Source organism: Carassius carassius, chromosome 23, assembly GCF_963082965.1.
Source record: "Carassius carassius chromosome 23, fCarCar2.1, whole genome shotgun sequence".
NCBI lineage: Eukaryota > Metazoa > Chordata > Actinopteri > Cypriniformes > Cyprinidae > Carassius > Carassius carassius.
Genome location: NC_081777.1, coordinates 22,084,302 through 22,111,828, shown reverse-complemented (window position 1 = coordinate 22,111,828; position 27,527 = coordinate 22,084,302). Strand labels below are relative to the sequence as shown.

Genomic DNA, 27,527 nt, shown 5'->3' with positions numbered 1-27,527 from the left:
CTATAGAAATAGCGCGAGTCACTCAGTGATACACCCTGAACAAAATGGTAATGATAAAAAAATAATAACTGTGCTTAAGTGTGTTTACTCGTGGAGACTGTGCTGTCATACGCGCCGTGTTGCCATAGTTACAGTCAGACCTTTGTTTGGCAAAATGTAAAACTTGGAAGGAAGCGTGAAGACACTAAAGCTTAAATGTGACCTGAATTATTTAGTAGAAAAATGGCCGACGTACTTAAAAATAAGGACGAAGTTGGGCATATTTTAGTACAGGTAATGTACTCAAGTACAAAATAATATTAAAGAAGGCTTGAAAGCAACTGTTGAAGTTTTATATCCTTTGAAACTATGCTAGTTCCATTATATAACTGAATATGATATAATTACTTTTGTAAAACAATTTTCTTGTGATGTTTTTATTGTGTCTTAGGTGCAGGATGATTTAAGACAACTGAAAAAGAATATTGTTCGATTGACTGTGCAAGAGAATGGAGAGGTTTTGGACATTCAAGCTTTGGATGCAGCCATCAGCAGGACCGAACATGGAATAAGGGTAAGGTTACATAAAGCCAACTTTATGAAAACTTGACTTGAACAGTTCTGTATACTTGAGGTCTGCATTAATTAAATACACAACGTTAATACCAAATTTCTGTTGGGGGAAGAGTAAAACAAAATTGCTAAGCTATTATAAATATAAATAATATAATATAAATATAAATAATATAAGTATACATAATTGTAAATATAAAGTTTTGTAGGCCTGTATTTTTTAACATCTGTTTTTTTTATCTATAAAAGTAAGATATAGATAAAAAAGATATAAAAGTGTGTGTGTGTGTGTGTGTGTGTGTGTGTGTGTGTGTGTGTGTGTGTGTGTGTGTGTATGTATGTATGTATGTATGTATGTATATATATATATATATATATATATATATATATATATATATATATATATATATATATATATATATATATATATATTAGCTACTAATTATCTTCCTACATCTTATTCATCTAAAGAGCCTTGTGGCAAGAGAGCCTAATGTTCAGCAAGAGGCCCTGATTTGTAAGATTCATGCAGTGGAACATATGAAATGTGAAGCATGGAAGAATGATGCCTGTAAATATTTGTTTATCGAATTACAGAGGCATGCAGAAGATCATCTGAAAACCATCAATAATCAGTTTTTGACCCTACCCTGTATTGAAGAGCCTGAAAAGAAACCTGTCCCCGCCAAGCTTGTTAAATGGTATTAAAAAATAAATAAATAAATTTGTCAACTAGATTATGTAAAATCACATTACCTCTTACATATTTTTATAACATTTTTGTAGGCAGCCATCATATGAGACAATACCAAATGCACGTCCTCTGAGATGCCAGATTCCTGGTCCATCACCAGGGGAAAAGGTTTCCATCTATACACATATTCAGAACATTTGTTCAGCCCAAAAATTCTTTATTCTGTAATCTCTGGTTCTATCTCCCCAACAGCACAAATCAGCATTTATCATGCGTCTGCTAAATAACCCTTTTCACCCAAAGAACAAGGAGGTTGTGCAACAAAATTATGGGATTCAGCTTCCTCACCTGCACAAGAGAGCTGGGGCCAGTGTGAGTTGCTGAAAGATATTATTTTATTTATTTCTATTATTATTTTGTCATCATCATGTACTGACCCTCATGTTGTTCCATCCAACCTTGTATGACTTTATGTATTCTGCAGAGCACAATGAAAATATTTTGAAGAATGTTGGTTACCAAACGATTGTATGAGACATTTCTCAAAATATTTTCTGTTGGGTTACACAGAAGAAATAAAGTCACACAGGTTTGGAACGACATGAGTGTGAGTAAATAATGACAGAATTGAATTTTTGTAAAGTGAAAAATAAAGTGAAGTGACATTCAGCCAAGTATGGTGACCCATACTTGGAATTTGTGCTCTGCGTTTAACCCATCCAAAGTGCACACACACAGAGCAGTGAACACACACACACACACACTGTGAGCACACACCCGGAGCAGTGGGCAGCCATTTATGCTGCGGCGCCCGGGGAGCAGTTGGGGGTTCGATGCCTTGCTCAAGGGCACCTAAGTCATGTTATTGAAGGTGGAGAGAGAACTGTACATGCACTCCCCCCACCCACAATTCCTGCCGGCCCGGGACTCGAACTCACAACCTTTCGATTGGGAGTCAGACTCTCTAACCATTAGGCCACGACTTCCCCCGCGACTTCACGCCCTTGTGGGCGTGTGAATAGTACCTGTAATACTATAGTGGACTTATTTTGGTTGCATTAGAATCCGGTAGTGTTTATGATTAAGGCTTATTGATAGTGTTGATTATATGGTGGCCAGCTCTGACTATTGCCTTAACGCGAGCGTCTGTCACATGAACCTCATGAAAAGAAATTACGTGACTGGCGTGTGATAAAAGATGACTCCAGTCACTTTGCTTTTAAACAGGAGATGCGGATTTGAAGGTCACCTGGTTTGGCAGTGACAGCTAAATCTGTCTGTTGGTAAACAAATTAATCTTTCTAAAGGTCACCATTTGTTTTGGTGCTCTGTTTCCCCCCCTTCTGCTTTCCGCTGCGGTTCTTCCTCTATCTCCTGCATCCTCTGCCTGTCACTCGTGAGGAGGCTGTCATGTTGTTGAGAAGAAGGTATGAGACTTGGCTGCCGAAAGCAGACAGACGCAGATTGCGGCACATCAGCATTCTTCGGAGGACGGCCACTGCCTGATTGCAGTTGTATGGGCTGCTGCTTTACAGCTGTCTCAGGACAGGCACTGGTACCTGTTCCCGCATGCCAATAAGACAGCCGTGGCTTACCCAACTGGCATTTGCTGGCGCTCTGCCTGTTGCGTCAATAACTCTGTGCTGTCGACTAGTTCTCCGCTGAGTCTTCGAGTGAGCTCCCACTGTTTTTTTTTTTCATTTAAATGTCCCCTTGTACCAGTTAAACAGCTGCGGGCCTCCAAACCTCTCCAAACACCTGGCCGGTGCTCGTGGTTTGTCAGGGAGCTCAGTTGCGTGACAACAGAAAGGCCAGAGAACATCAGGAAGAGAATCCAGAACAGCAGGATGAGGAGGAGAGTACAGAAGGGCTCTGTCTGGCATGTGCCCACAACCTGACAAACATGTAGTGTGCTCTCCATTATATGTTTATATGAACTGAAGAAATGACCGACCTTTTTCTTTGATGCTGTTTTGTTTGCTATGACTAATGCACATCCTGCTCGTTGCGCTTTTGTGCACCAAAAAAGTTTAGCTTGTGATTTAGCCATCTTTCTTTTAATCAGCTATAAATTTTCTGTAGATAACGTGTTTTTATTGGGCTTTTTGTCTTTGGTAGTAAGTTTTGGTGCTTGTTTTTATCAAAATGATTGTTAAAATTAATGATTAATTATATTAGTCGCTACAGTATATGACTACCATGAAAGTCCTAATTATTGCAGTACATCCTTTTTATTGTGGAATGTGGAGCACGACTTTCATTCGATTTATGAACTATTATATGATAATGAGGTGGTATGAGCATTTTAGGCATTGCTCTGATGGAATTTAATTCTAGAAGATTTCAAGCAGCTGTTCACTTGAGAGAAGGTGCGAGACAAATAAACCGAGCCATGCTCAAAGTATCCAGAAAGCATTGCCAGCATGTGATTGATTGCTTCAGGGAAGGGGGCTTATTGGCCAGTTTACAATGTCATTAACTGCCTGTATTTTAGCTCCAGCTTTGTTTTAATGAATGCGGAAAATCTGTTGGTTGTAATCACACAACATCACTGCGCTCTCTCTCACAAATGTGCATGCACTTGTGGTTCGCACAGCCAGCGGAACCGAGAGAAAGAGAAACCATTTTTCTTGACATCTACAAGCTGCCACCAGCCTGATTAATGGATAGTCGTCTCCCAGCCTTTTACAACAAAGTTTTGTTTGGAGGGAAAAATCTGATCGGTGACCCGAAGCTAATAGCATTCTCCGTGAGCAAGTTATTGAGTGAAGTATATTCCCTCTCTCTCATCTTCTAGTACAGGGTAAATGGTGGCTTTAGAGCCTGCAGGCAGGTCTTTTTGGACCAGTGAGACGGGGCAGTAGGTTAATACCCTTTGTTCTGTCACTTTCAATACCTCTGACCTTTGACCACAGAGCTATCATTCGGGGCTCAGTAATTCCTCCATGTTTGGACAATGTTTTATTGGCTTTTTAAGAAAGGCCCATTACTTAGTTCAAGTTTAAAGGGATAGTTCTACCAAAAATGAAAATAACATTTTCCCTGTTGATGTAAGTGAATGGTAAACATGTTTCTCTTTCACATTAAACTTGAATATGCACATATTTAAATCTCTCAAAGGAGATTTCATTGCTACGGTCAATGTAAATCTAAAATTCTGAATTAAAAGTATGAAGTACAGTGAAATAAATGACAACATTTTAATTCTGGGTGAATCAGCTATTTAAAATAACTATATTCCAGCTTAGTTGAACCATAGTGGTTAGAAAGAGTATAGTGTGCATTTATGTAATAAAAACATAACATTTGTTTGCCTTGGTTTTTCTAGGTTGGGACTCAAAGATTGGTCGCTGGCTCCTCTTCGAGTTTCAATGCAGTACGTGAAGGTCTGCATAAACACCTACAGCCCAAACCACCACCCGAATGTAGAGACATGAATGCAGGTATATGCCTCTTTTTTTTTTTAACTGATACAGATTTTCTTTATGCATTATATACACTACTGTTTTGAGTCTATAAGATTGTTGAATGTAAACCAAGGCTGAATTTATTTGATAAAAAATACAGTAAAAACAGTAGCAATGTGAAATAGTATTACAATGTAAAATAACTATCTTCTATTTTAATATATATTTAACTATTTATTCCTGTAATGGCAATGTTCAGCAGTCATTAATCCAGTTAATTAGTGTTACATGATCCTTCAGCAATCATTTGAAAATTCTGATTTGGTACTCAAGAGTTATTTCTTATTATTTTCAGGGTTAAAACCCTTGTGCTGCTTAATATTTTTGTGAAGCGTATCTTTGCAGGATTCTTTGACATAGAAATATTTTGTAGTCGCATGAATGTGTTTACTTTCATTTAATGTTACTTTGATGAAAAGGTATTTACCCCCCCCCCCCCACACACACAAAAAAAAAAAATAATAATAATTTCATAAATAAAAAATGACTGAACCCAAACTTTTTAAACAGTAGTATACTGTAAATTCATATGTTTGCATAAATTTATTTATTTGTTTGTGCCCTCTTTTTGTGTTCATGAATAATATTCTGTAATTTTGTGTACAAATCCTCTTTGCAGATTGTAGTAAGACTTTTTTTTTCTTTTTACATTTCAGGGCTGCTACCCTCAGCAGCTGACCTCTCTTCAGTGCAAACCCCAGTACAGCCCAAAGCTGTCCATGTGCTCCAGAGAGAGGACAGTGACCAAAGTAAGACAGGTCAGTCTATTTCCACAATGTCATTACACACTTGCGGCCTACATTTAAAGTTAGAAAGTCAGTTGGTGTGTATCCAAAAATCCTGCTTTTTGCTGTGCATTGAATCCCAACAATCTATGTAGATAGAGGGAGTAAACTGAGTTACTATGGAAAAAAGCCCCAAGTATTGCTTTTTTGTACAATTAATACTTCGTTTTCAGCAGATAATTTTATGCTGTCTGTGATATTTTAAGTGTCAGGTGTATACTTTATTTAGTACTTTTAAAATATTTGTGAATATCATAAATAATCATCAATACAATCAAATAACTGAACAAATATTACATATATTTATTTATTGTTTTCTTATATTGTTTATGTATATTGTACAGTCTTTGATTCTTATGTATAATTATAGAGGAGTCAGAAATGGCTTCAAAACTGGAGATGGATGTGAGCAGAGACAAAATGGCTCTTGGAAGATCAGGAACCGAGAGTCCAGCATCCAGGACCATATACGCTCCTCCTCCTTCAGCTGCTTCTGCAAGCTCTGACAATGGAGTACTGAATCGTGGGATAGCTCGACTCACCCCACTTAACCTGCAGGTATTGTTTATTTAGGAGCTATATAACTAATTTAGCTTTATAACTGACTGATAATCAATTTAATTTTTCTGTGTAAAGTGAGCTTTTACCCCTGACATATTATTAAATGTGTCAGGAATAGCTTTAAGCAGATATAGGTAATGATTTGAAATAGTCACCCTCTGCAAGCCAGAGGTCTTTTGTATTTATGACTTGCTGCAAAAAATAAAAGCTTTTACACTTGCTTCCTATTTGCTTTAAGTAAATTTTATTGTTTGCTTATTTATATTTTACTAAAACAGTTTTCAAGGAAAAAATGTGTATGTTGGATGGTGGTGGTGGTGGTGGTGGGGGGGGGGGGGGGTGCGCCACTCAAAAATATAAATTCGGTTATCATTTACTCATGTCACTCCAAACGTGTATGATCTTATATCTTCTGTGGAACACAAAATAAAAAAATTGAAAAATGTTGGTAAATAAACAGCTATGGTCCCATTATGGGACACTAAACCAGAATAAAAAAAATTTCTGTGGACTATCACGTTAAATTATTGCAACAGCCTTTTGCCTTTATTATAGTATGTATTTCTCTCTTCTCAGAGCATTCCAGTGCCAGCTGCCATCAGCAAATATCCTTTCACCATAGCTGAGGGTCAGATTGACCCAGATGATCCTGACTACTGTAGGTTTAAAAAGCAATACTGCCTCTACTGGGGTGCAATGGTAGAGGCTTTGGACCAGCTGCAGCGGATGCTATTGGACTTTGCGGTGCCACTGGCTCGGGTGTGTGGGGAGCGTCTGGCAGTGTGCGTGCAGAGCGGTGAGCTTGACTGGAGAGACAGCAGGGGCCGGCGTGCCCATGTGGAGAAGCTGCTCTCGGTGCTGGAGAACAGAGATGAGGTATGGGACCTGATGTGTCAGCCTGGCCAGCGCTACAAAGGCATTGAGGGGCATCAGGCAGCGGCTGTGTGCATCCAGACCTGCTGGAGGCGCTACTCTGCCCGTACCGCCTACCTGCTCCAACTCAGGCCCAAATGGGCGGCACAAGTTATTGCCATATCTCTGCTGAAACGTGCCAAACTGGGCTATTTGAAAAAAAGTCTACAGGCCTCACGTGTCTGCCAACTGGAAAACTACCGCATCAGGGCAGAGGTGAATAAAATTCACATGTATATAACTGTTAGTTCTGGTCCTTGAATCTGCATTGAATAAGCGTTGACTTAACACTTTTTGTTGTGTCACTTCTCTGCCATTTACAACTCCTCTCCCATGGCCTTGCGGATAGTAAAGTGTTCACTGGATTCACACTTCAGAGCCTTGGTGGGAAAAATAGGTTATTTTTATTACCTATTTTTAGGTATTTTTATTTTTATTATATATTTTATTAATCTTTTTGGATATACTCTCTTCACACTGTTTTTCATCTACTATGTAGTAGGGATGTAGGCATATTCGGACACAAGGACATTCTTTATTAGTGAGTCATTAAATCATTTTTTCAACCAATTTTTGTTCATTCAGGAAATAAACAATTCTCTCTGTTAGTGAATCCTTCATTCAACAGATTTTTTTTTAAATATTTCTTTTTGGCATTTTGCCTTTATTAAGATAGGATAGTGTAGAGTAGACAGGAAGTGAAGTGGGATAGAGCAAGAGGCGGTTGGGATCATGAAAGGTCCTCAAGTTGGGATTCAAACTCGGGACACCAGCAATGCAAAGGCGTTATATAATTTTTACAAATTATTTTTAAAACAAATATTCATTCAGTAATGAAACACTGCTCATATTTGTGAGACAAATAAATATTCATTCGGTTGATTATTTCAAAAACACTGATTCAGTTGCTACTGTCTTTATGTATAAGTAATTTAATTGTTCATGCAACTGATGTCTTGAAACTATTATGATTGGCGTAGCAAAAACAGACATGGTAACTGGCATTATTGTGTCTAAATTGTTACTGTATATTAATTTTAAACCTTATATAAAAGCACACAACCACGCTGCCTACTTGTTATTTAGAATGATTTTTCAAAACTTTATGATTAGTTATTTTTCTTGCAATTACCAGGTTTTTACTCCAGTAACTTCCAGAAATGGCTCAAGTTATCATTGGTCACATCTTTTGAATGGCAAACCATGAACCTGTGGCAAAAGAAGTACAGTTGTTCCACTCATAAGATGTTTTATAAAATCAGTCTGTTTATCAAAAAACTGTGAAACCACACCTGTATAGTACATATATTTATATCAATATAGCCCAGGAAATAATTGTACTTTCGATGCAGAGGTGCTTATACAAAGAGTGATTGTGATAGCACAGGCTCACATTTAGATTAAGTTTCTATTTGTCAGAACAGATGTTTCGTCTGTGCTGTCATTTCTGTAACATCTTTATGAACCTAGCATGTCTCTTAATTAGTGCCCACATGTTCATTTATCCTCACCGTCACTCACTGTGTGAGCAGACACAAGCTTGTGTATGTTTCCACCCTTTAAACACTCACATCCTTTTAATTAAGCCTTAATCTTCCCCTGGCAGAAAGCTTCATGTAGACTCCTAATTGAATTAATAGAGGGAAGATGTTTCTAAGTATGCACTTAGCTGATTTAATTAATGTGACTTATGCTTGGTTTGTCTCCATGAGACCCAGGGAGAAAGACAAGCATAATATCCTCCCTTTGCTGCCATCGGTGGGCCGTCAACCTAATAAATCCATGTGCTGCTGGGTGCTGTCTGTCACAGGTCACTTTTACTCTCTTTTATCCTCTGCTGTCTGTGATTCACAGAATCTGGCAGCCAACTGGAAACACATCACCTCCACCAAAAGGACTATCATCCACATCCCATCATTGGGTAATTCCTTTCTATCTGTTATGAATGCATCTGGTTACGTAATATTTTAAAAGAAAAAAATACATGTATTTTGGTGCACCTGCAGAAAACACAGAAAATGTATTTACTAAAAATGTATCATTGAGACCTATGCTGGCTATTGAGGATGATGATGGTTGTGAATTGTAATCACCAGCAGATGGAGTGTGATTTTTGCACTGGGGGTGGCTGAGGAGAGGCCTGTGTGAGCTCAGATAATTAAGAAGTTGAACCCTATTGTTTTTATTGCCTCGCTCTGTTAGTTTGTATGCGTTTAATCATTTCATTATAGAAATTAGTTTGTAGCAGTCTTTTTGGGGTTTCCTGACTTGGAATAAAGTCATGAATTTATCCCTAAAATATTTCAATCTCATTTGAAATCATTTTGATTTGTTCAATAGGATATTCCCAACACCAGAGGCTCAGTCTCAGGGGATTTGATGTCCTCCAGAATACCCAGATGGGCCGACTGTGTGATATTAGAGGTGAGGGTGTGAAACATGACATGATCAAATTAGATTGACAGCAGACACATTGAAAGCAAACACAGTGCTGTTTGTGTTACATGTAGATGAGAATGTCGAGGTCATCTATGTGTCTCCGGTGCGCCTGGGTGAGGATGTTCTCCAGTACTACACTCGCCTGCTGGGCCTGCAGACAGCCATTGAGCTGGGTGACGCTTCTGCACCTGAGTCCCACTGTTCCAAACGCTTCACTGTCCTCATGCCAGAAGCTCTGGAGTATTTTCCAGTATGGTGCACCACATACACACACACACTCACACCTACAGCTGATTTGTCTCCCCTCAAAGTGATTTCTGAAATATAGTTGTGCACATGAATTTGTTAACAATTTTCATAAAAGAATTTGCTTTATTTCTCACCTGTAGAGGGCGACAGAGGTGACCTTTGTATTTACTATATATATATATATATATATATATATATATATATATATATACCTTTTTCCAGGTTCACATATACACTTTTTGATATCAGGGACCAAACTATAATGATTCTAATATTTCTACAGTATATATTTATTATAATAATACTGTATATATTTATGTATAAAGCCTAAATAAATGGCTTGTATGTAAACAAATGATACAAATCTTAAATAATTTATAAAAAATGTTAACTAATTAAAACATTTGTAATATTTACTTATTATTTATTATAAGTAAGTAATAATAATAATAATAAATAAGTAATAAGACATTTATTTATAAAATTTATCAGTGTATCTTTTTCTACTCATTGTTTGATGTATAAACATGAAACCGATGTTCAGTTCCATTCATTAACTTATTTTAATATATTAAAAAAACAGTTACCGTAAAACCCCATTTGAAGTATTGTAGGCCTAACTGACTGCACGTGCAAGCAATGCACCTCTGATATTTATTGCCGCATAGCATACGAGAGGCACGCGCTGCCTCTTCCCTGTCGATTCCTCTCCTTGTGTAAACTCTGCCAGACGTGTCAGCAGGATAAATCTCTGTTAGCCGTTGCTGCCAGCGTGGCGTGCCAATGACAGACGGGACAATTCTGCTTGGATCAAACATACAGATGTGGAGTAATTAGTGCTTTCCCCATGGAGCCCATCACTAAGCACATAGTAAAGACAAGAGGCTGCAGAGGTGTACAGCCCTCCCCTGACTCTCCTTTATCAATTTAACGTGTTGGAGTACAGAAAAGGTCATGACCCCTCCGGCTGCACGTAATGGGCCCAATGTGCTTGCACACATTCATAAATTACACCCATAGATGAAGGGAGGGGTAAGACCTTAGAGCTGGAGTGGAAAGGACAGTTATTTATGTACACAAAGACCACTGAGATTTCACCTTTGGGGGGAAATATACATAATAAAAATATATCTCTGTTATGTATTCTCTTTATTAGAGATTCTTATGTTATGAAGCATACAGCATTAATTCTGCAGCTGTTGTGCTCTTAATATTGACCATTAACTCACAGCGAATTATATTCCTCTTTTAGACCCGGAATATGTGTCTAGCTTCGCTCCTGAAGTACAGTCCTCGAACACTACAGCGCATCAAGAATTTGATCCAGGGGAAGCAGGCCTACATGATCAGCGGTGTAACCCATATTGATGACCTGGCTGTGGCAGATGAGCTCGAAGTTCCACTTTTGGGAACAGAGCCTGAAGTGACCCAGCTATACAGCACTAAATCTGGGGGAAGAAGGATCTTCAGTAGCGCAGGGGTCGACATGCCACCAGGAAAGTGGGATATATACACCCTGGAGCAGGTCTGTGTGCCAGACATCTGTTTAAACACCTCATGTGAAACTTACATTTGATGATGTAGAAAAAGAATGGAATATGATTCACATATCAATCTTCCAGCTTCATGAAGGTCTGGCCTGGCTGATGACAGAACACATGGAAGTCCAGCGATGGCTCTTCAAGATAGATAGTGAAGTGGGTGGACAGGGAACGGCCTATTGTGACACATGCCACCTAAAGTGCCACCCATGGGCACAGCAGGAGTTTAGCCACTATGGGCCTGAACAGTGGAGAACATCACAGTCTCAAATAAAGGTAGGACTGTTTTAGTTTTAAATAAATTGTCTTTAAATAACCTTCAGTTATTTTCATTTATGTATGCATGTACAGTATGTTTTTTTTTTAATTGGAGAAAAGACACATTTGAATTGTTTTCATTCATATTGTTATTTCTATTGTAATTGTTTTTATTTGAATTTTGTTGAACTTTTTAGTTATATTAACTTTAATAAGAATCTGTATAATTTATAAGCATCATATGCATTTTATTTTTTTTTTTACATAAAATTTATTTTAAGTGGAACTATTTCAGTTCTAAAATACCATGATGTTTAATAAACGTTACAATGCTGATATTACTAAACATAACTGTCAATGCTGATATTACTAACATTAGTAAAAACCAAAGCTTTAGGTAAGGCAGGGTGCATGACACAGATTTTGCTTTTAAAACAAATAAAATAAATCTGTTGACAGAATTTCTTCTGATTTGTTCTTAGAGCACTTACACCATTCAACTGCACAGTCTGCATTAGTGAGTGTCTATTGTGCAACAGTAGCAATTCTGAAGTATCAAGTGGCTTGTTTTTAAATGCGAAATGAAATGTGCCATTGCTTTTATTTTGCAAATGCAGCTACACTTCAGTCACAAGCCCTGTTCATTAGAATTTCCGCTTTGCCTGGTTTTTATATTCACATTCTGTACAAAATGCATCCTTGTCTCAATGACAAGCCTGTCATTACTGACCAAGGCCAAACTTTGATGCCATCATCGTGATTTGTCTAGAGAGTGCTTATGACTCAAATTCATGGGAAATTAATAATGAGTCATTTGAATGGTAGCATATTTATGTATTCTAATTCAAATGTGATGTATTCAACACTCTTGTTGTGTGCTTTAAAAACACATTGGTTTTATCCGCCTGTAATCGTGTTCATAACCCTCTCCTGCATCACATGCCTACAATTTGGCCCTTGATTTAAATACAGTGTTTTGCCATTACACCGTGAGCTTTGTGTAAGCTAATTACAGGGTTATCATCATACGCGGCTGTGTGCAAAATCAGACCTTGCTTTTTTTATTCCAGCCTCTTATTCTAGCCTTCTATCCTGGGGGCAAGACGAGGCCGCGTGTCCTACCTCTAAGCTATTAGCTCAGTCCCTAATTCACACTGAGGCCGAGAGAGGAATTTGGGGCTGTAATTGTGGTGGCATTGGTGCTGTTAATTACAGAGGTAAGCGGTTGAGGCCCAGCCAAGCTCCATTATGGTGATGGCAGTGAAGGAGCTTTAAATGGGGGGCTCTTCACCAGCTGGGGTCCCAGTGAGAGGAAAGGGAGCTGGGGCCTGATGAGCTGGCCTCCACCCTTAGGGCTTCTGGGCCATATGGAAGCCAGTACGGGCCTTTATTCTACCTCTTCAACCTTTTTAATCAATGGCAAGCTCTGCTAACAGAATGGAGAGCACAGAGGTTATTTCAGCGTGTCATTCATTTTCTACAGATCTGTATTCACTCTTTTAGTGAAATATTCTAGAACACTTATATCAGTCTAATGTTTTAATTGCAGTGGGTAATAAAGGGTAAATATTGCCTTTGTATGACGTCTGTTTGCAATTAAATTTTTAAAACATGCATTTGTAGGCCACTATCCTTTGAAAAAAAAAAATATTATAATGATTTTGTAATTATCTGACTGCAATTATCAGTGCTCAGAGACTTCACTTAAGTTTTACGGTCGGCTTTAGTTATAAGTCATAAAAGTTTAAATGCTGTTTTGCCTCACTAGGGAGCTGTAATGCATCCTTTAATTTCCCCTGTCAAAGCCCAGGCCTATGTTGAGCTCCCCCTTCATTTACCCTATTTACTATGTGCACATTGTTTAATTATTGATTGTATAAAGAACCTCTTCTAATGCAGGAGGAAGAATACCAGAACCCATATGGTCCTATATAGAGGAACAGCTACAGAGATAAGTGTGAAAACAGACCTAGAGGCAATGTAAAAAAAGACTGTGATTCTTTGCAATGTGTTCGGGAGGCCCACATCCCGAGGGGTGTTTCAGCCTTGGGCGAGCCTCACAGCTATTCAGAGAAGATGGGTTAAAGACATGCGGATCTCACTCTATTCAACGGCTGGGTGGACTCATACACGCTACACTTTACACATTACAAACATGCACGTTCTGCCAGCACATGGGTCATTAGACACGAGGGAGCATTATACTAATAGCATCAACAGCTAGACAGATTGTCTCCTACTTATTTTATTCAATGCATGTGGGATTACGTGTTGTACCACGTTTATTTTATTAGATTTTGAATGTAACGACACTTTTTGTATTCCTCTTTGGTTAATGTTGCATCTGGGAAGTAATCCGCAAATATGTCCATATTATAAGCAGGCTTTATTTTCAAACCCATTCAAAATGTCAGTTTACCTGATATCACCACTTTATATATGTGTGGGATTTGTTGGTATGCCTAACATCTGATGTATAAGAAAGGTACAGTATATCATAAAGGTATATGGCTTACACACACACACAAATATAAAAAACTGTTTCTGTCCATATAATAAAAGCTAATGTTCTCCAAACAACACTGGACCTGACCTTTATTGTATGGTCAAACCATAACAGCAACACTGACATTTTTAATTTTTGCAAATGCAAATATCTACTTTTGCTTTTACTTTTAAACAAAAAGATGAAGATGGCAGACTATTTGGTAAACTATACCTTTAAGGAAAGCTCCATATTCATTCAAAATTTCAATATCTATTCAAAATGTCATTTCATATTTGTTTAGGATTATATCTAATATCTGATGTATAGAAACTGTATATCAGAGGGCTTACACACACACACACACACAATTTATTTCAAAGAAGGGTTTTACCTGTTATTGTCAATTATTTTGTTGCATCAGTTTTTTTTTGTTCAAAATATCTACTTTTGTGTTCCAAAGCCATGAAGATGGCAGAATATTTGTTTTAGGTTGAACTATCCCTTTAAAAAGAAAGCTTTAAAAAAAAAGCCCTATATCCCTTTTAGGAGGTATGCTGTTGACTATGCTCGTGACTGCAATGTCGCTCTTGCTAATGTAGAGATCAAACAGCAATCAAAGCACACAGGAGACATCTATTTTATTTATCTATTTTCAAATAGCTCATCTTTATGTGGAAGCCAAGCAAGGCCCGAATCCTCTCTCACAGTACAGCTCGCAGTTTAAGTCCAAATAAAAAATGGCAAAAATTATTCCCTCTCGCTTTCCTTGCTTCCCCGCTGTTTGTGTGAAGTGCATTGGCAAATTCTCAGAGCGCGCCTGCTCTTTCGCTGGGAACGAAGGCCGTTTCCTTACACTTTTTGCCGCACCATTGTGTGCTTTATGGCTTGTGTCGGGGGTGAAATCACAGCGCAGCGATTGACCCTGGCTCTTCTGGTACTTGAATATGATGATGACTGTTTCATGTCTTGAATATCAACAGTATCGTATCTCCCCGTTTTGAGACAACTTCCTCAGTGATGTCAGTTTTGTTTGAACATTATAAATGTACTTGAAAAGGATAAAGACTTCATGGAGAACAAAAATTGATTTATCCTTACATCTTCTTTAGCATAACCTGCACTTCTCAAGGTTGTAAAACAGGACCTATTGAAATGCACCTAAATAAGAAAGGGCCTTTTATTAAACAGTTTCCCACCAAAAAGATTATTTCCCCTTTTATGTTCTGCTTTTTTAGAAACTGTTTTGCAGTTGTAAGCACAAACTATGCACTTATGTAAGTGCTCTGTCCCTTTTTCCCTGCTTTGAGAGGTCCTTAAGGTGAAATTCTTTCTCTTACTAAACAACAGGTTTTAAGAGGCACTCACAGGAAGTCAAACATTGCAATTAACAACATAATTAAGTGTCAAAGCCATTATGGTGTTTTCTAGTTACAGAAACAAGGCCTGTATTGATCAGAAACAGACCCTGATTGATCTGCTGATCGATTGGCTTGCATGGGTATTTATCTGCCAGCATGCGTCAGTTGTTATTGGGGACAGGTGCAGTTACTATTGCCTACAGCCGTGGCAATGGGCTGTCAATCAACACCGACCACCACCCCCATTCACAACCACCTTCTGTGCTTTCGTAAGCCATGTCAAATTAAGACACACTTCAGTAGTTACTGCTTCATCAAGGGGGTCGACACTATGTAGTGCTATATGTTTTTTTTTAAATCAGGCCCAGACACTTTAGAAACTGCTTAATAGCACAAAAGTCAAGATATTTGTTTTATTTAGGTCACACTATGGAGCTTAGAGGATTTTCATTATGCCTGACTTTGCTTTTATCTTTCATTTTGATGTAGGAGTCGGTGATGATCAAGTTCTTAGAGGAGATTCCTCATCTTTTGGCTTCGTATGCACATCCGGCCAACACATCCTGCTATGCCACATGGACCTGTTTCCTAGAACACTTCCTCAAGGAAGGTATCCTTCAACCAATTTTGCAAAGTACCGCTACCCAATTACTTGTCAGATTTTCCCTGGTAGTCTTTTCTTTGTATCCTTCTCCTTCCAAAGGTGGAGTGATAGAAGCCTTCCCGCCTTCAGATAGTGTGACATGTCTTACGGTGGATCTTCTGCTGGAGCCAGGGGGAGATGTTTGCATGCTGTCCTGTGGAGATCAACTGCGTGGGCCCAGTGGGTTGGAAGTGGTGGGCTGCACCATACCTCAGACCTCCATCTGCCCTGAGGTCTTACACTCCATTTGCACTCGTGTGGGTCAGGCCTGTCAGCAGCGCTCCATCATGGGCCACATATCCCTAGATCTAGTAACCTTCTTGGATCCCAGCAACCTGGAACAGCAGGTTAGAGAGCCAGTTCGGTACTCAGTCTTTAAAACACTTATATAAAACACTTTATTTTTACACTACCATTCAAAAGTTTGGTTCAGTAAGATTTAGAGTAAAAATACTTGTAGTCAGTAAGGATACATTAAATTGATCAGTGCCTGTGAACCCTATTACATTTGTACAAACATTTTTATTTCAACAAACATTCTTTTGAATTTGTATTCATCGAAGAATCCTGAAAAAAGGTATCGCAGTTTCTACCAAAATTGTAATCAGTTATCAACATTGATAATAATAAGAAATGTTTTTTTTTTTTTGATTACCAAATCATCTTTAAGGATCATGTGATGCTGAAGATTGGAGTAATTGCTGCTGAAAATTCAGCTTTGTCAACACCGCAAACAAATAACATTTTAAAATATATCAAAAACAATTATTTTTATTTGTAATAATATTTCACAATACTGCTATTATAAAATATTTTCTATTATAAATTTGGTAGGTATTTTATTTTCATATATTTTATTTATTTTTAATAATGTTTTGCTTTAAATATATGAAGCAGCATATAGTAGTCACTTATTAATGTACATTTGAATATGAATATAGATAACATATAAGCTAAATGTGTAGGTATGACATTATGCAGTACATTTATAGGGATGACATTAGGCAATACGCTGGGGTAGATAAATAGAGATTTATTTTCCTAAGCAACTTATAGTGCAAGGTATACGTTTTTATCAGCTGTGTTTCCTCGGAATCGAACCCATAACCTTTGTATTGCTAGCAACATGCTCTACCATTTGAGCTCCAGGAACAATGTAAGCACTCTATTTATCTTTTATCAAACAAGCTCTCTCAGAAACAAATTGACCCTTAAATGTCAGTGGTGTGTTTTACAGCTCTATGATAACAGAACCTGCGATGTTAAGAAGCTGTTGAGAGTGAGATGGGATCTGACATGTGGCACTGTTCTTACCTTAGAATATAGATAGTGTGAGGGTTCAATCTACTGGTTCGAGGCTCTTATTGAGTTGTTATAGGACACTCCTATAGGTTCCCCTTAAGAGCTGTACAGATGAGAGAATGACAAGGGGCTAATGTGCCAAAAGGCTATCTAATAAACTGTCAGGTCTTATTGTGTCAATAAACTAATGCCCCTTTTAAGGCCATGCCCCCTGACCTTACAACACCCCTGCTATGTAGTGGTGTCAGACAGGAGGTCAGGCTGCAGTGTCTTTTCCTCTGACGTTGGGGTTCTTGGTCACTGTCAAGACAGATTGAGCACTGTAATGCTTTTGATCGCACTTTACTGTTGATGTTCTTTTTGGCTTGGTTATTTATAAGATTTTCTCATTATTTTTTAAATTTCTGTAAAAACTGCATTAAGACCTCACACTGAGTAAATTTTAAAGATTAAGTTGTGCAGTTATCTAAAGAGTTTTATTTCTAATCTTTTTGACAGCATAAGATAATGCAGTAACGGTTATATTAGATGTTAATTCAGACCTCATGAAGCTCATTTTAAGGTTACCTAAATAAACATTTTTTACAGTGCAGAGCCACCCCTCACAGTGGGAGGTTAACTAGCATCCCTTGCATTTCAGACCATTCGCTTTGCATCTCTGCCAGAGGACATGACAACTGAAAGATCTCTGCGGGGGGAAAGGAGGGGATGCATTACAATAAATTTGAGTCTAATGTAGAAAAAATGGTATGGATTTGACCTCACTGACCTTGCTCTGTTAAACATTGATTTAGCAATTTTTCAAAACTTCTTGTGTTTCTAAATTTAGGTCTGTTTATTAAGTCTTGGAACGTGAATATCCCCTGTGGAAATGTTGTACATAGTGCAAATGATAAGTGAGCAAAGAAGTGATTATATAACTAGGCAACATGATGCATAATTAATTAGAGTACTGTGATTTTTATCAATGATCCCAGCTGGTAGGCCTAAGATGGAAATGTGTCTTGTCACAATGTTCTTTTAGCGATTCCCACTGCCACTAGAGGGTGGCAGAACTCACTCACATTGTATTCACTACAAATGACACTATTGCATAAAGAGACCTCCTCTCAGATGTTCTTAATGTTTCAGGGCCCTTTGCAGGAATGGACTGACCTGTTGGTTTACGCTGAAGCTTTTGTTTGTGTTGTAATCATGTGTGTATATGTTCTTGAAATGTATGAGATGTTACGGTTCTGAAAAATAGCTTATGACATTTACTTAACATAGTGAAAGTCTAAAGCCCCCACTGAGTCAGCGGTGGATTCTTACAGCTCCATATGCACATTATGGTATTTATCATTCTGAAATGGTGACTATAGAAAACAGATATATTTTACAAATGAATGTCACATGCTGCTGTTTTAATCATTGACTCAGTTGGCATGCTGTGATTTTAAAATAGATGATTGACTTTGGAAGTCAGAGAACGGCAGCTTTTTTTTTTAGATAAATTACGCATTGAGGTGGAATGTACTCTTCCACAGAAACAGAAAATTTCACACTTGAATCTCATATAGTCTCCTGATAGAATAGCTTTTACTCCTGCAAATGAAAGTAATTCATACATTATTCTGATTGAATAGCACCAGGATTCTCTATATTGTGGATTCACAGAGGCACGGGATGAATTTTATTCAGCATGTCTGACGGAGAATAAACTGCACACACAATTAAAAGCGACAAAAGGAATTCAGATGGATAATTCCAAACATTACTGTCCCATCTCTCCTGGCACTGAGGCAGACATATCTGCCAGACTAGTGCTAACCCGTCTCTATTTAAACATCAATTTACATTCAGACCTGTTGCTAAAAGCAGTCTGTATTTTTTGTATGTGTGGGGGAGAGGTGGGTCGCATGTGTTTGCCCTTGCAGGCTTGCTTCACATTGTGTGCGATGGGAGGCTCAGCTGCAAGATAGCAGTTTTTAATGAAAGTGAAGGGGCTATAAAAGACAGGTACAATCTGGACGTATATATCAAGCGCCTTTGTTAAGGGTGACAAAGAAGCAGGCTTGGCTGATTCTACAGACTGGCTAAATGGTCCCACCTATCCCACAAGTACAGGTATTAACTATGAACGGGAGGCACTGCTGGGTGAATTCAGCTCGCTATATTGAGGTCTTCCTGTAAGTCTGGAGTCCTGTTTTCAAAGGTCATTGCTTCACTTTATCCCTTTACAGGAGCTATTTCTAAAAGGAATTTATTTTTTGGTTGCTTAGTTTTTAAAAGAGCTTTAAAAATAGTTTTTTGGAAAGTCAAATTTTGAATGAAAGGAATAGTTCACCCAACAATGGAAATTTACTGAAAATTTAATTGCCTTCAATCCATCCAAGATGTAGATGAGTCTGTTTCACTTGCTTGCCACAGGTAATGGGTGCCATCAGAATGAGAGACCAAACAGCTGATGAAAACAAAACAATAATCCACAAGTAAACCACATAATTCCAGTCCACCAATTATCATAGTGTAGAGTGAAATCTGTGTGTTTATAATAAAACAATCAATACCATTTTTAACTTTAAACTGCCTCCAGCTAAAGTAATATATTTGATTCCTCAATCCATAATATTGCCTCCTTCATTAAAAAAGTTGTTTTGTCTGAATCAGGAGAGAAATATGCACAGATAAAGCATGAATTACATATTACAACAGTTGTGAGAGGACAACGGGGGATGGAGCTATTCACTGTAGCAAGCATTATTATAGATTATGGACACCTTACTGATGGATTGAAGCTTTTCACTTCACAAGATGTTAATTAATGGACGGAAGGAGTTGTGTGGATTATTAAGACATTTGAACCCTTATTCTAATGCTCTAAAATCTTTTCCGATGAAAAAACAAACACATCTACATTTAGGATGATCTTAGGGTGAGTACATTTTCAGCAAATTTTCATTTTTGGGTGAACTATTCCTTAGACTAAGTAATGTTGGAAAAATGTAACTGGAAGACAGAACATCATCTTTTATATTAGTAACAACATAGAAATATGTTTTCTGGATAAAACAAGCAAATTACATAAACAATCTTTTATTCTCATTCTTTTTAATAGTTTTTATATACTGAAATTAATTAGTGTTTGCAGCTGAAATTAAGCCAGTGTAAATAAATGATTCGGTTCACTGTATTTCAGCATGTGAACTTTGAGCACGGTACGGTGATCATAAAGAGATTTCAGCAGCCGGGCCACCATTTGCATTCGCTGGCAGCAGCGTTTAGGTTGACAAATAGAGACGACAGGAGAGTCAGCCAACTGCCACTTAGTTATTAACAACTCCTTCACTGGTGATTTATTTGCCACTTTTTGAAGAGAGGGCATAGCTATTAGATTATTATCAGGGAAAATTAGCCCTATTTAAGCATAAGGCCAGGACTGGGCCTGACCCCTTAATATCCTTATAATGATGCCATTAACCATACAGATGTGAAGAGAGTCTCCAGTTGGGCTTTAGACACAGTATGCTTCTCTCTCTCCCTCTCTCTCTCTCTCATGCACACACAACATGTCTGCTGAGCTCCGTTTTTTCTGCAAATACAGTTTTGAAATGTCTGTTTGTTTTAAATAGTTTCTTCCATTGTCTACTTGTTGGCTAAAAATAAGTGAATAGTTATTTTGATTTATGTGTTTTATCTGCTGACTTATGTCTGTGTGCACTGGTTTCTTTTTAGGTATGGGCTATTGATCTCGACCTGGGCTACAGTAACCAGTTGGCCATGACACAGCTGATGCTGATGATGACAAGGGGGACGCTGGACTGCCGCACCAGTAAATTGGAGGTTCCTCCTCCAGTCAGAGACAAGAAGTCTTCTGTACGCAATGCTAGAGTAAAGACCAAAGCTGTAAGAATCTGTCATTTCAATTCTTTCAGCATTAAGATGACATGGTTGTTATACTGGATTTGAAATATGGCATTAAAACACATTCAATACTTTATTTTAGAATAGTTATTAAGTAACAGACTTAAAGTGCTAATTAAATCAAAAATGTAAATTCTGTCATTCTCACCCTCATGACATTCTAAACCTACAGTAGGTAGGTTTGGGATAGGTAACATTTGAAAAATATTTTTTAAAGGATAATTTGTATGTTCACTAAGCCTGCATTTATTTGATCTAAAATACAGTAAAACAATTAAAAATATATTACAATTATAATACATATTACAATTTAAAATTACTGTTTTCCATTATTATAGTCGATCAGTGTCACATGGTCCTTCAAAAATCATTCGAATCTGCTGATTATGAGATTATTATGATTATTAACAGTTAACATTTTTGTGGAAACTTGACTTTTTTTCTGGATTCTTTGATGAATAGAAATGTCAAAAGAACTGCATTTATTGGTAATGGAATTTTATTGTAACAGTATAAAAGTCTTCACCTAAAGATGTAGTCAATATAATGCATTCTTGCTTAATACAAGCATTAATAGCAATAGAGCAATAAAGTGAAAGGGGACCATAGGATGTCAGAAAATAACAATAAAATCATTATAAAAGTAGTCTATGCAACTTGTTCTGTTCTAAGTAATATTCTAAGTCTTCTTGAGCTTGAAATTCTTTACAATTCAGTTTTAATGCATGAGAAAGAGCAGCATGGACATCTTGCTATACTTATCTTCTTTGTGTTACACAGTAGAATAAAGTCATACAGGTCCTGAGGGGGAGTAAATGATGACAGAACTTTACATTTCAGGTGAAAAACGTCAGTTTAAAGGTTACACTCGAAACTATTTCCAATTCTTTTAGCTCTTTAAAGCACAAGAATGCCATTATCCCGAATGTGTTCCCTGAGACCGGACCACAGAGCAATAAAAGTCCTCTGCTGAATATTATCCTGATAAATCATGGCATCCATAAAGATTGATCTAGCTAAGCTTTGTTGTTTTATTTTGGTTAAATACAACTAAACGCTGTAATTACGCTTCTGACCTGATTGGTGTTTAGAAGAAACTGAATTCATTATCATTTTGATAGATGAGCCTAAATAATCAGCCCATAAATAATGCATACCATATTCATTATGCATGTGTATGCATGCCTGAGCACCTCATCAACCTGATGCCAGCCCCTAAACAATAGACTTGCTTTATTAGCGGCAAACCAGAGTTTACGCTTGTTAATCTGCGACTTGTATTATTTTATCAAACATTCATTTAGTTTGTATGTGCTTATATCGCCCGGCTCCCGCCTGCCTGTCTTAATGGCTCTGGCTTTGGCCATCATTCAGGCCCAGAATATTACAAACACAATTAAAACCCTGCAGGAAAAGCTTTTTATTGTTGTTTGAGGATAGTGTGTGTGACAGCCGAAAACAGAGTTCCATAGAAGAGAATTACTCATGCCCTGCACACCGTGCAAGGGCTTTACCCTCCGCTTCATATCTGTCACTGAGAGTATGCCTCATGCCCGCTACGAGTCCTGCGAGTCCTGCCACTCTTAACTAATCCGCTCCTGTGGCGTTCTTTTAGACACATCTTTTATCTGCCGTGTCTGTGGGCATCGTTGTGTTTTAGAGGAAACCTTTCCGTTTTCTGTATAACCTAATAACGTAGGACTCTTTCTCCCCAGTGCCCTATATGACTATGAGACTAATGCCTAATGTTTCTCCATTTGGGCTTTTGAAACCATTCTATTTGTTTCTAGTGTGGCTGTTATTGCTGTCCCCAAGAGGTCAATTTATCATTTAGATATACTGGTCAAATTTTTAGCAACAGAATCCCATGCAGTTTGTTGATTAACTCTGTGTATTTGTTCGCTCCTCAGGAAACCTCAGTGACTAGTCGCTTTGCAGTGATGTGCACCCGACTTCTTCACACCAATCTTTCTTTGGTGTATTATAGCACATTTTTTCTGATGTGCAAAGCGCAGGGCATAGGTTATGATGTCAAGGTAAAACCTTTGCTTGTTTTCCAATAATACAACTGGAGTGCTTTGATTGCAGAGCAAGTGTTTTAATATATTTTATATGTGTTTCAGGCAAGGCAAGGCACTGTATTCGCCCTCCATGATAGCAGAGATCGAAGAAGCCTTGGCATGCTGTGAGTTCCAACAAGAAGCAGGCAGACGCATTACCCTTATCTTTCTCCGGCTCTGTTTTCCCTTCCTTTGTCCCCATTACCATTAGAGATATATCTAGACCTTGAGCACACTCCCAAGTGCAGATTAAACATTATGTAGTGAATACCTCAACCCGAAATGTGGCAGTGCACAAAATACTGCCAAGTCGAATTAAAGGCATTCATCACATAAATCCTATACCCATCCCATTGAAGCCCAGCTTTCCTTCCTCATTTCTCCCTGAAGAATAGCACACTCTTTAAGGCTGAGAGTTCTCATTAAGCTCCTTACAGCCCCACAGCCAAACAAGGTGATTGTTTTTTTGTTTTTCTCTGATGGTTCTGGGGGATCATTAGTAAGCTCGTTTGTTTCTGCGTGTCGTTAACAGAACAATATCAGAGGATCTCCAGGGAGCTCTGCTGACCTTTACTCACAACCTGTCAATCATTCATCAGGAAATATCAGCTCCAAATATGCAAGGAACAAGCAATTTTAAGGTATGCGGATGTTATTTTTTCTTAACCTACTCTTAAAAGACCTACTAATGGTACGTTCTTAACTTCACATTATAGAAAAAAATAGTTTCACATTTAGATCATGTATCTACAAGTGCATATTAATACTTAATATTAATACATATTAATACCCTGTGTCAGTTTGGTACCCTTTTTTCTAAGAGTGTAGGACATTAATCGCAATGATTGATAAATGATGAATAGACTGGGTGATACAGGTTCAGTGAAAAAAACACGTTAACTTCCAGTTTGCACTAAATTGTTTGTTGTAATCTTTTCTAAATATGCCATTCCAAATAAATTATTGTTAGTATTATAACTAAAGTTTATTATTTTCAACATTATACCAATGTTTTGCTGAGACTTGTTGGGGTGAAGAGTAGTAAATTTGAGCTTTTGGTCAAATTCAGATGAGAACTCCTCATACTTGAGCACATGTTTTAAGAAAACGTCAATTGTGTGTCATAATAGCATTTAATACAATACACAAGGTATTCATTTATTAAAGTCAAGGCTTTATATCTATCTATATTATCTGCAGCTGAAGTCATTCAAATGCAGAACTCTGTAGACAATGTTGGATACTGTGAGTGAACTGTAGATTCATTGACACTTCCTGAATAGCTGCATTCAACACAATGTTATTTAATTTTATAGAGAAATTCTCATTCACTGTACAGTGGCTAGAGGTTAGGATCTGTAGTCAGACATACTGACTGAATGTCTGCTATTGTTTGCTTTTATAAGGACCTTATCAAGGACATTGAGGAAGTCCTGGGCATGACCATACAAAACCAAACCACATCTCAAGAAGAAAAGGAGATTACTGCAGCCGAAAACGAACAGTTATAATCTCATAAACCTCACAGAACAACCCTAAATTAATCAACATGCTTATAGAGTATCATACAATAGCATTTACATATTCAGTTATAATTGCTGTTACCAAACAATTCTATAGAACTTAGTTATAGCTGTAAAGTGGCTAACATACAGTAACATTAAAAGGAGATACACACATGTATAAATTAGCTTGAGTGGATTTCTCCATGACATTTTTAGATCACATTGTTATAGTGATCTAAACTATTGTACATTTATATCTAGAAAGATTTACAATGTGAACAGGATAATTAAATTTAAGTTTCGTGTGCCATTAATGACGTTTAGCTCTTAATAGCTAGAGATACAAGAGAGGGATGTTGGTTAATCAGTAAACTATATAATGCATACATATAATATAATCACTTAACAATAATACATTTTGATTGTTTTTAACAGTAGCAACATCCAGATAATATGGTCGGATCTGTTGTAAGTTATTTCCAGAAAACCTTCAATAAATTGTAAACATTTTGTGGATTTACAAATTCATTCACATTTTATTTTTATGGAATCAAAGACTTTTAAAAGACTAATATCTGAAATTTAGTTATTGAATCTAACTGTATCCAGTTATATTTGTCTGTGGCCAGCTGATGAATAAAAAAAAAACTTGATATGTAATTGGCTCCCGATATGGGTTTAATTTATATAGACTGACCAACATATAAAATAATCACAATTATTTAACATTTAGCCTAATATATTTTGGATATTATATATACATATAATATATACATTGGATATTTCAAATATCCCATTTTTTGTTTTATTACTGTATTGTATTTTATGTGTAATTCCATTCATGAATGCATGAGACTATGTGAGCATGAGACTAATGGTGCATACTACATAGGGCAAATAGGAACAAAAAAGCGCTCGGTTGTTTCTTCACGGAGAAGATATTGATCGTACCAGTGAAGGTTGTATTGAACGCCTCTCTTACTGTCTATGACATTTCTGCACAAAACTAGCGAATTAATCGTACGTTCGTAAAAGCAATGTTGTAGTAAAATAAATGTTTGTCAAGCTAGTATGAAAAGCGCACCGGTAAGCTGTTACGTTCTCTCGAGTGCGGGATTTCTACAATAATTCGGCATTATTTTTGAGCTGATTAAAATGATGCAAAACTGCAGTTTAGTTAGGTTTGATGTTCTTTATTAATGGTTTGCGTTGCTTAATTAATTAATTTATTCATTATTCGTGACGAAATTCTGATGTGACGAGCCAACAGTTGCTCTTGAAACGTCTTTTTTTTTTTACATATATTAGACCACTTTAGGGTTTACTCGGCTATGACAGAGATTCTACGAAGATTCCACGGTGGCTTTCTAAAACTGGCCCTGTTCCCCAGGACCTTTAGAAATAAAGCGCCTTGTCCCGCTGCCTCTGAAGTACTAACATGTCACCTCACGCAGCGCGCGCTGCCGCCTTGGACGTCATTCTGTGTGCGCTACCGGGACGTCATCAACGACCAGTTCGGCCTGTCTAACTTCAACTGGCAGGTGCAGGGAACGAACTACCATATTCTTAGGACTGGTGCATTCCCTTTTATCAAATACCACTGCACCAAAGCACCTCCACAGAACCTGGAGTTTGAAAATAAGTTTTTTGGGGCATTGAAAGTCATCAATCTGGGTAAGTTAAGGTATTAGTTACACGTATTTTATTTTATGTTTCTTACAAGCACACATTACATTTCTAATGTTTTCTCTTTCTTTAAGGTATCCCATGCTTGGCATATGGCTTGGGTTCATGGATGGTAGTTGGAGTGACAGAGATGGTTCAGACCTCTGCAGGACCTGTTACTGTTTACTTTGCATACAAGGAGGTGGAGGGTGCTCAGTTCTAATATCAGAGACACAATGAGTATTTAAAAAGAGTTGAGTTGCACAAGAAAATGTTTGTCACAGGCTATCGGAAAACTTGTACAAATGGCCAAGTGCGACCTGAATTACCAACTGCACTTTTGCACAAAAAAATAAACAAATAAATTATTAATTTTAAACTTTGGATTTTTCTTTTCACTATTACACATTTGTATTCATTCATTGGTATTATTTGTATTAGTATCAGATTGATAACTACAAGTTAATTAAAAAGTAATAATAAAAACCAAGAAAATATATATATTTAATAAGTATTAGACCAAAAAAAAAAGGAAATTAGGGAAGCCATATGCATAGCCAACTAGATAAATGATTAAAGAGATCAAAACTGCTGATTCAAATTTTGATCAGAATGTTCAAGAAAATTGTATATTTTCACGGTAAAGGTATGGACTTTATTAGATGTCTTTAATCTTGTTTTTTTATTTATTTTTTTTATAAAATTGGCTATTGTGTTGCTCATCCTTTGGTATAAATAGGCAAGTTTATTTTGAAATTGAACTCTTGACAGCATTTTTTTTATTTATTAAATTGATTTGTCACACATGGTATGTACATTATTCTGACATTATCGTGATAATTAGACATTATTGTGATGCATGCATCTGATGTGTTCTTTGCATTTTAAAAACTCCGCAACTTCTTGTTTTCCCACTTGTTTTCTTCCCTTAAGCTAATGCAGAATTTTAAATACCTTCAGCTCATTTATTTAAAGTCAAATTAGAGCTCACGCCCTGCCTGGCATATTGTCAATAGGAAGCAAGAGAGATTGTTTGGAGGACAGGCCTGATAAAATGGTTTTTAATTACAATAGAGGAAGTGTGGCTTTCGTTCAGGACCCACCCTTAACCCCCTCCTCCTGTCATTCTCAGATGCTTTGATTTC

At 37.3% G+C, this 27,527-nt stretch overlaps 2 protein-coding genes across 6 annotated transcripts; both read left to right on the top strand.

Moving 5' to 3' along the window:
* Positions 1-66: 66 nt before the first annotated feature.
* iqch (IQ motif containing H) lies at positions 67-25,227 on the top strand. Of its 5 annotated transcripts, XM_059506540.1 has the most exons (22): positions 67-273; positions 431-553; positions 1,150-1,253; positions 1,339-1,414; positions 1,499-1,618; positions 4,575-4,689; positions 5,370-5,471; positions 5,869-6,056; positions 6,636-7,187; positions 8,826-8,892; positions 9,312-9,395; positions 9,482-9,660; positions 10,912-11,184; positions 11,282-11,476; positions 15,794-15,914; positions 16,008-16,294; positions 20,964-21,134; positions 23,063-23,188; positions 23,276-23,337; positions 23,603-23,666; positions 23,745-23,853; positions 24,619-25,227. In XM_059506540.1, the coding sequence occupies exons 1-21, from the start codon at positions 223-225 to the stop codon at positions 23,850-23,852; spliced, it is 3,168 nt and encodes a 1,055-aa protein (XP_059362523.1). In that variant the 5' UTR covers positions 67-222; the 3' UTR covers position 23,853; positions 24,619-25,227. The 5 variants fall into 5 exon arrangements, with proteins under 5 accessions (XP_059362523.1, XP_059362521.1, XP_059362522.1 ...); XM_059506538.1 differs by lacking the exon at positions 23,603-23,666 and having other exon boundaries at positions 5,370-5,462; XM_059506539.1 differs by lacking the exon at positions 23,603-23,666 and having other exon boundaries at positions 20,964-21,104.
* Positions 25,228-25,638: 411 nt separating this feature from the next.
* On the top strand, positions 25,639-26,761 carry c23h15orf61 (chromosome 23 C15orf61 homolog). Its single transcript, XM_059507158.1, has 2 exons — positions 25,639-26,391; positions 26,478-26,761. The coding sequence occupies exons 1-2, from the start codon at positions 26,049-26,051 to the stop codon at positions 26,603-26,605; spliced, it is 471 nt and encodes a 156-aa protein (XP_059363141.1). The 5' UTR covers positions 25,639-26,048; the 3' UTR covers positions 26,606-26,761.
* The last annotated feature ends 766 nt before the right edge of the window (positions 26,762-27,527 follow it).

What these genes read in the sequence shown, in the direction of transcription:
- iqch (XM_059506537.1), top strand. Translation starts at nt 223, where the DNA reads ATGGCCGACGTACTTAAAAATAAGGACGAAGTTGGGCATATTTTAGTA. An exon ending in ATGTAGAGACATGAATGCAG is followed by an intron (nt 4,690 to 5,369) that starts GTATATGCCTCT and finishes TTTACATTTCAG; the next exon opens with GGCTGCTACCCTCAGCAGCT. An exon ending in CGAAGAAGCCTTGGCATGCT is followed by an intron (nt 23,338 to 23,744) that starts GTGAGTTCCAAC and finishes TGTCGTTAACAG; the next exon opens with AACAATATCAGAGGATCTCC.
- c23h15orf61 (XM_059507158.1), top strand. Translation starts at nt 26,049, where the DNA reads ATGACAGAGATTCTACGAAGATTCCACGGTGGCTTTCTAAAACTGGCC. An exon ending in ATTGAAAGTCATCAATCTGG is followed by an intron (nt 26,392 to 26,477) that starts GTAAGTTAAGGT and finishes TCTTTCTTTAAG; the next exon opens with GTATCCCATGCTTGGCATAT.